The sequence below is a fragment of the Bombina bombina genome, chromosome 4 (genome assembly GCF_027579735.1).
Source record: "Bombina bombina isolate aBomBom1 chromosome 4, aBomBom1.pri, whole genome shotgun sequence".
Classification (NCBI taxonomy): domain Eukaryota; kingdom Metazoa; phylum Chordata; class Amphibia; order Anura; family Bombinatoridae; genus Bombina; species Bombina bombina.
The window spans coordinates 1,159,216,451-1,159,229,397 of record NC_069502.1 but is presented as its reverse complement, the minus strand read 5'-3'; the positions used below and the strand labels follow the sequence as shown (position 1 = coordinate 1,159,229,397).

At 38.6% G+C, this 12,947-nt stretch overlaps 1 protein-coding gene across 1 annotated transcript in view; it reads left to right on the top strand.

Annotated features, from left to right (window-relative positions):
- The window catches only part of TMEM63A (transmembrane protein 63A), a 162,309-nt gene that overhangs the window by 76,364 nt on the left and 72,998 nt on the right, over positions 1–12,947 (top strand). Inside the window, exons 11-12 of the mRNA XM_053712617.1 lie at positions 788–911; positions 2,155–2,288. Of these exons, the coding sequence (XP_053568592.1) occupies positions 788–911; positions 2,155–2,288 (258 nt within the window). The remainder of the gene's footprint in view (positions 1–787; positions 912–2,154; positions 2,289–12,947) is intronic.

Genomic DNA, 12,947 nt, shown 5'->3' with positions numbered 1-12,947 from the left:
GACATGCAACAGGTTGAGATCTGTGCATATCCTAAAAGGGCTAATTAATTAAAAATAGTTTGCATAAAAAAAAGTTTAAAACTTGCTGGCAAGTATTTTAAAATAATTTTTAAAAATAAGCAAAATTAATTACATAGCTAAGCTGCCTGGGGCAGCCAACTCCACCCCCCTTATCAGTGTTTAGACACAAGCATTGTATTTCACAGCTTCTAGGCATGCTCCAGCAGATACTCCCTATGCATTTTTGTATTCTACCAAAGCAACAATGGATATAGATACAGCCATAGAAGGAATTGTGTGGGGGGAGCTTTACAATTCAGAAACTAAAAAGAAAGAGTTAATGGCGAGGCACTGCAGTATAAATTTGCAGGTAAAGTAATTAAAGTACATATTATATTTTGTCTCTATCCCAACTTGTTTTATGTCCCTTTTAAAGGGACATTGTATTAATTGTTACCTTTTTTTCCATCTACAAAGATATTGGCATTTTGTTTTATAAATGGATGTTCCTTTATCTTATTAAGATATTACACCTAACCTACAAAAGTTACAAGTTGTTTTTTTTTTGGTATATGAAATATTAATGTTACACCTTGATAGTGTGAGTTAAAGATGAAAATATCAGATTTTTTGTCCATGTTTTTGCTCTACCGTTACTAAAATGTTTTTCTTTCTGGAGCATTCAAATTAAAATAGTCACAATTTATTATAAAGGTTGTTATGGAAATTGTATATATAATATGTAATATTTAAGTTGTTCTTGCTTTGTATTTGTTTTGTTTTTTAGGAAAAAGGCAGAGAAAAGCCTGGATTATTTTACCAATCTATTTAATAAGCACGGAAAGCGTGTTTTAATCAATACAAAACCTTGTGGTCAGTTTTGTTGCTGTGAAATTCGAGGCTGTGAAAGGGTATGTGCCTCCAAAGTTTTAACCTCTTGATATTCTCGCTAACTCATCCTAATAAGCTGACAAGCGAGCTTAATGCTCTATAAAGAAGATTGTAACTTCAGGTGATATGTCAGTAAATAAAATGGTCTGGGGTTGCCATTTCCCTTGGTCAGAGGAGGATTGCCTGGTATTTTCTGACTTAACTGACTTTGTTAGGCGGGATCAAACTTATATACTTCTGGAAAGTTCTCCGCTGCAAAAATCACACTTGGACTAAAAGAAGCTGCTCTCAGGTTGTAACCAAGCCATAGAACAAGCCACAGAGCTGGTGTTATTTTTTGGCAGATTGTTGTTCATTCAACTTGTAATATCAGTGCTATTTAGGGAGGTCACAATATCTATTTGTTATGTGCTGCTGCTGGTGAGGCACAAACTAGTTCTTACTATAGTACTGTAAAACGGAAACTAGCACAAAATATAGTGGAATAATAACAGTGTTTATTATGAAATTATTGCTAAAAAGCAGTAATAACCTAATAAATATATTGCAACACACATACGCATTACTTATCTTCAGGTTTCGGATTATGCATTAATAGTGTACACTGGCAAGCTGCAGATAGGTAATGACAACAGTACACCACAGAGTCGTTTTGGGTATTCCGTAGAAGCAGGCAGCAAATTCCACTGATGCTGTATATGAGATTTCTCCACAATGTAACCCGCAGACTCTCACCCCCTCTAGTTAAAAACAAGTCTTTGAAAAAAAGCATTTAACACTATTCTTTTAAAAGATATATGTGTTATATATGTAAGTATACTGTATGGTTTTGTTTGTTGAATTACTAATATTCTATCCTCTACACCATTGATAGTATAGGTTGCGCTAGAGCGGTGTCAGTTGTGCTAACCCTTCTCTGGAAAATGGGATTTACCATGGACTTGTAATATCAAGTTGTGATCTAATATTAGCAGGGTCCAATGATATATTGCTTATCACTTCCCGTGCTATCATTAGCACACCACTTGTAATCTGGCCCATAGTTATTCTATAAAGAATTGAAGATTGTAACTTTTTTGCTTTACAATGTCCCTTTAATGAACAGAATGTTTGGTTGAATACTTCAGCTACTTACTCTTGTTTCTGTCTAGGCTAGCAATATAGTTTCTTTGGAAGTACCATATGAGTGCTATGTGTATGTTGCATATATCTCTTATTAGGTGAACTGCTTTTTTATGTAAACTGCTTTCTTTTCACGTATAGGAGGATGCTTTAGAATACTATACCAGAGTTAACAATAAGCTGCTGGAGGAGTATACAAGAAAACAGGAGGTTGTATATAATGTTCCCCTGGGTATCGCCTTTGTTACCTTTACGGAGAAGTCAATGGCAACGTTGTAAGTACAATTTTCTTATCACCAGTAACGCCTAGTTCTTGTTGTGAATGTTACCCATCAGTAGTATTGTAGCCAACAACATATCGCAGTGTGATGTCACTATGCCCCAGTATTGTAGATGATATCCCCACATATCCAGTTGTGTGATATTCTCTGCATAACTGTGATATCTTCAACCAAGTGGGCAAAGCCTTTCTCGTCTCCTGGTCAGACAGTCCTGTAATGTATTTACAGAGGATGGTTTTATTTCAGATGGATATCTCAGTATGGAGTATGCTTCAATATATATTTTTATGCTTTTTTATTAGTCATTTGTTCTATTAATATAAAATGTTTATTACTGCACGTACGCTTCCCTGGTGATAAGTGTTATTTTGTATCTAGGTCAGCTAATCCTATAAAAAAAAAATCGTCTAGATTACGAGTTTTTGTCAGTAAGGCTTGCGGGGCTAACTAGCAGTTTCAGCTCACCGCTCACCTACAGACAGCGCTGGTATTACGGGTTTTTACAAACCCGGCGTTAGCCGCAGAAAAGTGAGCGAAGAGCAAAATTTTGCTCCACATCTCACCTCAATACCAGCGCTGCTTACGGTAGCGGTGAGCTGGCTGAACGTGCTCGTGCACGATTTCCCCATAGGAATCAATGGGGCAGATTCGGCTGAAAAAAACCCCAACACCTGCAAAAAAGCAGCGTTCAGCTCCTAACGCAGCCCCATTAATTCCTATGGGGAAAATACATTTATGTCTACACCTTACACCCTAACATGAACCCCGAGTCTAAACACCCCTAATCTTACACTTATTAACCCCTAATCTGCCGCCCCCGACATCGCCGGCACCTACATTATAATATTAACCCCTAATCTGCCGCTCCGGACACCGCCGCCACCTACATTATACTTATGAACCCCTAATCTGCTGCCCCCAACATCGCCGAATACTACATTATATTTATTAACCCCTAATCTGCCGCCGCCAACGTCGCCACCACTATAATAAATATATTAACCCCTAAACCTAAGTCTAACCCTAACCCCCCCTAACTTAAATATAATTTAAATAAATCTAAATAAAATAACTATCATTAACTAAATTATTCCTATTTAAAACTAAATACCTATAAAATAAACCCTAAAATAGCTACAATATAACTAATAGTTACATTGTAGCTAGCTTAGGGTTTATTTTAATTTTACAGGAAACTTTGTATTTATTTTAACTAGGTAGAATAGTTATTAAATAGTTATTAACTATTTAATAGCTACCTAGCTAAAATAAAGACAGATTTACCTGTAAAATAAAAATAAACCTAAGTTACAATTACACCTAACACTACACTATAATTAAATTAATTCCCTAAACTAACTACAATTAAATACAATTATCTAAATTACGAAAAAAAAACCCACTAAATTACAGAAAATAATAAAATAATTACAATTTTTTAAAACTAATTACACCTAATCTAATCCCCCTAATAAAATAAAAAATCCCCCCAAAATAATAAAAATCCCTACCCTATACTAAATTATAAATATCCCTTAAAAGGGCTTTTTGCGGGGCATTGCCCCAAAGTAATCAGCTCTTTTACCTGTAAAAAAATATACAATACCCCCCCAACATTAAAACCCACCACCCACACACCCAACCCTACTCTAAAGCCCACCCAATCCCCCTTTAATAAAACCTAACACTAACCCCTTGAAGATCACCCTACCTTGAGACGTCTTCACCCAACCGGGCACAAGTGGTCCTCCAGACGGCCAGAAGTCTTCATCCAGACGGCATCTTATATCTTCATCCATCCGGAGCGGAGCGGGTCCATCTTCAAGACATTCGACGCGGAGCATCCTCTTCCTTCCGACGACTAACACTAAATGACGGTACCTTTAAGTGACGTATCCAAGATGGTGTCCCTTCAATTCCGATTGGCCTTAATCGGAATTAAGGTAGAAAAAAATCCTATTGGCTGATGCAATCAGCCAATAGGATTGAAGTTCAATCCTATTGGCTGATCCAATTGGACAATAGGATTGAGCTCGCATTCTATTGGCTGATTGGAACAGCCAGTAGAATGCAAGCTCAATCCTATTGGCTGATTGGATCAGCCAATAGGATTTTTTCTACCTTAATTCCGATTGACTGATAGAATTCTATCAGCCAATTGGAATTGAAGGGACGCCATCTTGGATGACGTCACTTAAAGGTACCGTCATTTAGTGTTAGTCGTCGGAAGGAAGAGGATGCTCCGTGTCGGATGTCTTGAAGATGGACCCGCTCCGCTCCGGATGGATGAAGATAGAAGATGCCGTCTGGATGAAGACTTCTGCCCGTCTGGAGGACCACTTCTGCCCGGTTGGGTGAAGACGTCTCAAGGTAGGGTGATCTTCAAGGGGTTAGTGTTAGGTTTTATTAAGGGGGTATTGGGTGGGTTTTAGAGTAGGGTTGGTTGTGTGGGTGGTGGGTTTTAATGTTGGGGGGGTATTGTATTTTTTTTTACAGGTAAAAGAGCTGATTACTTTGGGACAATGCCCCGCAAAAGGCCCTTTAAAGGGCTATTTGTAATTTAGTATAGGGTAGGGATTTTTATTATTTTGGGGGGATTTTTTATTTTATTAGGGGGATTAGATTAGGTGTAATTAGTTTTAAAAAATTGTAATTATTTTTTATTTTCTGTAATTTAGTGGGTTTTGTTTTCGTAATTTAGATAATTGTATTTAATTGTATTTAATTGTAGTTAGTTTAGGGAATTAATTTAATTATAGTGTAGTGTTAGGTGTAATTGTAGCTTAGGTTTATTTTTATTTTACAGGTAAATTTGTCTTTATTTTAGCTAGGTAGTTATTAAATAGTTAATAACTATTTAATAACTATTCTACCTAGTTAAATTAAATACAAAGTTGCCTGTAAAATAAAAATAAACCCTAAGATAGCTACAATGTAACTATCGGTTATATTGTAGCTATCTTAGGGTTTATTTTATAGGTAAGTATTTAGTTTTAAATAGGAATAATTTAGTTAATTAAAGTTATTTTATTTAGATTATTATTATTATTTTTTTTTAATTTTTTTTAATTTTAATGAGGTCCATGTCAAGGCATACAACAAAACATTTCAATACAAGAAAAATATAAAGGAAATGTGTCTTGATGCATACTTCTAGTATAAAAAGAAAGTATACATTTCAGATTAATGTGACATGTCAAAAATATTGATATACATATTCCTTGCCCATTGAACTACATACCCTCTACATAATATCTGAGGCCTCTTTTGGACCCCCTAGTAACCTGGGAAATGTAAATGACAGAGGGTAATTTTCAGAGAGAGGAGACCACTCTTGGGTCTCAAATGTTGGACCTTATTTTTTACTTTTCATAACGGTTTAGATGTAGATTTATTTAAATAGTAACTGTGAAGCCTGGATCAAATATATAATGCATGGCAAAGGTCTCTGGGAAGATACATATTAAAGGCAGACAACTCAGGAAGGACCTACTAACCAAACAGAATAATCAAGCACTGTTAAGCCATGTCTGTTTTGGGTAAGATATGTAGATCCAACTTACTTACAATATAATATTGATTCAAGCATGATTAGTGAATGCAGTACATTCGATGGTCCCGTAACTAGGATATCCGCAAAAAAGAAACAGTAAATAAGATGCCCCCATGGAGAACTTTGGTTATCACGAGGATACCTATTGGGAGTGGTAAGGTATTAAAAAGGTATTAAGGGAGGCTAGGAATAGATTGAATAATACTTCAATATGAGAGACTAGTCCTAAAGCCCGTTGACACGGGCCGTGTTGTGTTATATCTCTCTCTCTCTCTCTCTCTCTCTCTCTCTCTCTCTCTCTCTCTCTCGCTGTCTCTCTCTCTCTCGCTGTCTCTCTCTCTCTCGCTGTCTCTCTCTCTCTCTCTCTCTCTCTCTCTCGCTGTCTCTCTCTCTCTCGCTGTCTCTCTCTCTCTCGCTGTCTCTCTCTCGCTGTCTCTCTCTCTCTCGCTGTCTCTCTCTCTCTCTCGCTGTCTCTCTCTCGCTGTCTCTTAGTATACAGGGTCTAGACAGTGTTAGAGCACTTGACAATTGTTTGTGAGGCAGTACATTGTCTAGCTGAAATTGGTAATTTCAAAGCATATTGGGTATAGAGATTAAGAATAGTAAACATGAAAGTCAGTGGATGCACACCATCATGATTCAATGACACAGGTTATAGGGCTTACAGGATCAGTATTCTGGTAGATAAGTATGATTTGAAGATCATCAGCACTTTCACTTTATTTGCATAAAGAATTAAATATGTCAGCTAGTTGTTAAGTTTCTTATTCGTGGGAGCCCCGTGCACATAAAGTCCTGAGAATCACACTGAGCATACTGCTTGCTAATTTTTTATAGTGGTTAGCAGGTTTTAAGGGTTACCCCTGTGCACTAGTGCGTGGTTGTCAATCCTCAAATTTGGAATATGACTAGGGCACACTGCTCCGGCCGTAAGCGGTGCCAATTTAAACTCTATTGGTGAGAATAGAGGATCTCAATTTAGGTTATCCTTAAGATGCAATATCAATTGGGCAATAATAAACTAAACTATGAGGGGGAACCCACAATAAGGTCAGTATAGGTGCTCAAGAGTATTCAACAATTTAAAAGAAAAACACCAACAACAAGAAAAAGAAAAAATCAAAAGGAAACTGTAACTATTAAAGAAACAAAGCATTCTTAGCTAGAGTCAGTTTTCTCAGGAATGTTTATAGTGCAATGAACATGCAATCTTGAGTGATCCTTAGAGCAGGCATATATAATCGTACAAGAAAAGTCTTCATGAAAGTAATGCCACACTAAACAATAAAGAGCAGAGTTAGGTGATGAGATAATATAATATATAACAGCCAGTCCTCTAATTTTGGAGAGATCTTTAGGACCTTTAGGTGTAGTGTTGCGAAATTCTCAGCCTATTACTAGACGCAAGGAAATACCTTCTGATGCGTAGTAAGCCTTCTCTCATATACATATTAGCTGAGCATTGGGTATCGCTACCCGTCCTAGGATATGCAGTCTCACTGAACTTTAAGCCCCTACCGAAGCTGCCATTAGGAACAAGCTCTTGGTGACACAGAGTTACTGCGCTTGACAGCCGACGTCCTATATGTGTCCTTCTTCTGATCCTTGATATGGTCGTCAATCTTTGCGCTGGTAAAGCCGGCCCAGCCGAGCTACCAGCAGAGTGTAGTCGATGATATTCTCTAATCATTGTAAGGTTGTCTCTTCTTCTTTGGACTGCGGCAGCAGGGCACAAATCTGAGCGAGTCACTTCAGCGTTCCTCAGGATTATGTTAAGGTATATTAGAGTATCTGTAGTGCCCGGCATCCACCTAGAAGCCTCTATTTTGCCATCCAAGATCTTTGTTATATTTGTATATCCAGAGTTAGGTGCTGGAGAGGGCCCTCTGTTTGTCTTAGGAACGTCCGTTTCTGGGGCTCTCCCCATAGTACATGGAGCGGACTCCTTATCGATGTTTGTCTGAGGAGTAGTAGAGGGCTCCTCCATAGTTTTAATTCCTCTGCTGTCATGAGATTTGCTATGGGGAGTCTTCAAAGAGATGCTCGCGGCTTGAGACTCTGGCGAAGCGTATAGTACCTCCTCTATGGTGTCTGAAAAAGCGTCTTGATAGCTGGAGAGTAAGCTTCTTATTTTGCTGAGCAAGTAAGTAGCCTCCATGGTGGGTCTATTTGTGTTAGGGGACAATCAGCTTATAGCTCTGTAGTAGGAAATTTTACAGTGATTTGCGGAAGGCACTGCACTGTAACGACTGGGCCACGAGGGCTCTCAGCCCGGGGGTTTAGGTGGTAGGCCGCAACCTGTAGAAATTCTCTGGTAGACACCTGATCAAAAAAGTATGAAGATCATTCGAAAGGGCTTTCTCTGCGGTACAGAGATCAGTAATAGGTAATGCTCGATGGAGCAATGGAGATAGATTTATGATCAAATTAGCTGTGAGGTGTGGTGCAGCAAACAATCTTGCGACCTGTCATGGCCGCCGCCCGGAAGTTCCCCCTATTTAGATTATTTTAAATTATATTTAAGTTAGGGGGGTGTTAGAGTTAGACTTAGGTTTAGGGGTTAATACATTTAATATAGTTGCGGCGACGTTGGGGGCGGCAGATTAGGGGTTAATAAATGTAGGTCGGTGTCGGCGGTGTTAGGGACGGCAGATTAGGGGTTAATAAAATTTAACTAATGTTTGCGAGGCAGGAGTGCGGCGGTTTAGGAGTTAATATATTAAAGTGGCGGCGATGTCCGGTCGGCAGATTAGGGGTTAAAATTTTTTATTGAAGTGTTTGCGATGGGGGGGGGGGGGCTCGGTTTAGGGGTTAATAGGTAGTTTATGGGTGTTAGTGTACTTTTTAGCACTTTAGTTAAGAGTTTTATGTTACGGCGTTAGCCCATAAAACTCTTAACTACTGACTTTTAAATGCGGTACCAGTCTTGACAGGAGAGGCTGTACCGCTCACTTTTTCGAAGACTCCTAATACCGGCGTTATGCAAGTCCCATTGAAAATATGGGATACGCAATTATGTAAGTGGATTTGCGGTATGTTCGAGTCGCGGAAAAAAAGTGAGCGGTACACCTGTGCCTGCAAGACTCGTAATACCAGCGTTAGGAAAAAAGCAGCGTTGGGACCTCTCAACTCTGCTTTTTAACCCTAACGCAAAACTCGTAATCTAGCCGAATGTTTGTTATGATGAAATATAGATTGTGAGTGCTATAATGTGCCCATATGCCTTTCAAAAGTTTAATTAATCAGCATAATGGCCTTATACCATTATGTATGTATCTTGTGTGTGTGTGCGTGTGTAATATATATGTATATATGTGTGTGTATTATGTATGTGTATATATATATATATAAATATGTGTGTGTATGTATGTATATATGTGTGTGTGTATATATATATATATATATATATAATATTCACAAAAAACGGTGTGTTCAGTTTTAACCCCTTAGTTCTCTGAAGGTATATGTATCTGAGAACCATAACAGGGGTATATGTCCCAATAACTATCTGTATAATAAGGGACTAGCAGTCAGATAATAATAATGTTCAATCCAAATCCTATGGTTCAAAGCGTTTCTCTCAAAGATTCCTCAAATGTCAGGTGTCAATATGCTCCACTTCAGCCTAGATGTCGATGAATGTCAAGGTGTGAGCAAGTCTCTATTGTAGTGTTCATAAACCGTTATCTCTTACCCTCCACTGGTCTGGTTGGGTGCCTGGACACACTCTGTACTTCCTCACGGTCTGGCGATGAAACCCTTCCGGGGGGTGCAACTTGTGTGTCATTCCTGGCGTGCATAGAGGTCCGGTCGGATGCGTAATTAAACACACTTCCTGTTGCGTCACCAATGCGTTGCTAGGCACGCGAGTAGGAGCAGGACGTAAGGAGGAGGAGAGAGAACCTTGAGTCCATGATAGGAGAAACAAACGAGCAGCAAATCCAAAAAGCGTTATCCCAACCGCAAGTGTACAAAATGGCAGCAAAGAAATAAGATGTGCTGGCTCAAAAAAAGTCAAATGCTGGGAAAAATTTATTGATGGAAGTCCAAGTACTGGTACAAAGTAAATGGGTCACAGTCAGGGACGCCAGACGCGTTTCGCGCATGCGTAGATGCGCTACTTCGGAGGCTCTCAGAAGAAGCGCATCTACACACATATATATATACAGGGAGTGCAGAATTATTAGGCAAATGAGTATTTTGACCACATCATCCTCTTTATGCATGTTGTCTTACTCCAAGCTGTATAGGCTCGAAAGCCTACTACCAATTAAGCATATTAGGTGATGTGCATCTCTGTAATGAGAAGGGGTGTGGTCTAATGACATCAACACCCTATATCAGGTGTGCATAATTATTAGGCAACTTCCTTTCCTTTGGCAAAATGGGTCAAAAGAAGGACTTGACAGGCTCAGAAAAGTCAAAAATAGTGAGATATCTTGCAGAGGGATGCAGCACTCTTAAAATTGCAAAGCTTCTGAAGCGTGATCATCGAACAATCAAGCGTTTCATTCAAAATAGTCAACAGGGTCGCAAGAAGCGTGTGGAAAAACCAAGGCGCAAAATAACTGCCCATGAACTGAGAAAAGTCAAGCGTGCAGCTGCCAAGATGCCACTTGCCACCAGTTTGGCCATATTTCAGAGCTGCAACATCACTGGAGTGCCCAAAAGCACAAGGTGTGCAATACTCAGAGACATGGCCAAGGTAAGAAAGGCTGAAAGATGACCACCACTGAACAAGACACACAAGCTGAAACGTCAAGACTGGGCCAAGAAATATCTCAAGACTGATTTTTCTAAGGTTTTATGGACTGATGAAATGAGAGTGAGTCTTGATGGGCCAGATGGATGGGCCCGTGGCTCAATTGGTAAAGGGCAGAGAGCTCCAGTCCGACTCAGACGCCAGCAAGGTGGAGGTGGAGTACTGGTTTGGGCTGGTATCATCAAAGATGAGCTTGTGGGGCCTTTTCGGGTTGAGGATGGAGTCAAGCTCAACTCCCAGTCCTACTGCCAGTTTCTGGAAGACACCTTCTTCAAGCAGTGGTACAGGAAGAAGTCTGCATCCTTCAAGAAAAACATGATTTTCATGCAGGACAATGCTCCATCACACGCGTCCAAGTACTCCACAGCGTGGCTGGCAAGAAAGGGTATAAAAGAAGAAAATCTAATGACATGGCCTCCTTGTTCACCTGATCTGAACCCCATTGAGAACCTGTGGTCCATCATCAAATGTGAGATTTACAAGGAGGGAAAACAGTACACCTCTCTGAACAGTGTCTGGGAGGCTGTGGTTGCTGCTGCACGCAATGTTGATGGTGAACAGATCAAAACACTGACAGAATCCATGGATGGCAGGCTTTTGAGTGTCCTTGCAAAGAAAGGTGGCTATATTGGTCACTTATTTGTTTTTGTTTTGTTTTTGAATGTCAGAAATGTATATTTGTGAATGTTGAGATGTTATATTGGTTTCACTGGTAAAAATAAATAATTGAAATGGGTATATATTTATTTTTTGTTAAGTTGCCTAATAATTATGCACAGTAATAGTCACCTGCACACACAGATATCCCCCTAAAATAGCTATAACTAAAAACAAACTAAAAACTACTTCCAAAACTATTCAGCTTTGATATTAATGAGTTTTTTGGGTTCATTGAGAACATGGTTGTTGTTCAATAATAAAATGAATCCTCAAAAATACAACTTGCCTAATAATTCTGCACTCCCTGTATATATATATATATATATGTATATACACGGCCAGGACTGTATATATGTACAGAGGTGGCTCTAGGCTTAAAGGGACAGTCTAGACCCAATACATAATTTTGATAACTTTTTGTTACATACCAGAGAAGCATCCTGCAACTGGTCCCACATCTATAAGCTTGTAAGAAGTACATGAAGCATTTAAATAATCATTGTTTGCTAGCAACTGAAAATGGCCACCAAGCTCCGCCCACAGCCTTCTTCTTATCCAGTTACCTAGTTAGCTCTTTTCTTTGTATGCCAGTTTAGCAGTGCACGTTTAATATTTTTCAGTTAGCTACTTTAAATTGCACATGTGCAGTGGTTTTTTTTTCCCTAAGCCAGAAATGCAGGGGACATTTATTGTAGGCGGACCAGCATCATTTCCTACAAATAGAGATAGTTATATATATATATATATATATATATATATATATATATATCTATATATATATATATATCTATATAGGCACACATTATATATATATATATATATATATATATATATATATATATATATATATATATATATGTATATATATACAGTATATATATATTTATATATATATATATATATATATATGGTTCAAAATTTCCACTAGCCATTGGCGAGTGGAAATTTAACATTAACGAGGGAAAGTTAGTGAGTGGATGTCTACAAATATTATCTAAAGGGATATTATATATAGTGATGTCGCGAACCTAAAATTTTCGGTTCGCGAACGGCGGACTCAAACTTCCGGTATTGTTTGCGAACCCGCAAACCGCTATTGAATTCAATAGGCAGGCGAACTTTAAAACCTACAAGGACTCTTTCTGGCCACAATAGTGATGGAAAAGTTGTTTCAAGGGTACTAACACCTGGACTGTCGCATGCTGGACGGGGATCCCTGGCAAAACTCCCATGGAACATTACATAGTTTATGCAGAGTCTGCTTTTAAGCCGTAATGGGCCTAAATCAACTAACATTCCCAAAGTGGCTGTCTCAAAACATCCCGGACAGAAGATAGATTGATAGATAGGATAGATAGATATACATAGATTGATAGTTAGATAGAATCGATAGAAGAGAAATAGATAGATTTGTTAGATATATAATTACCCTAATAAAGTCTAATAATTAAACATGCGTTCTTGGACCCAACTAGCTTGTGTTAATTAGTCCTTTTCTTAGCACTTTAATCCCTGTTCCCATCCCCTATCGGGGGTGTTCTATATGGCCTGCCTGATTACCCTGAAAAAATAAAATAATAAGACATGCGGTCTGGTACCTATTTTAACTAGGTTGTGTTTTAAGTACTACCATTCTTAGCACTTTAATCTCTGTAACTGCCCCTATTTGGTAAGGTCT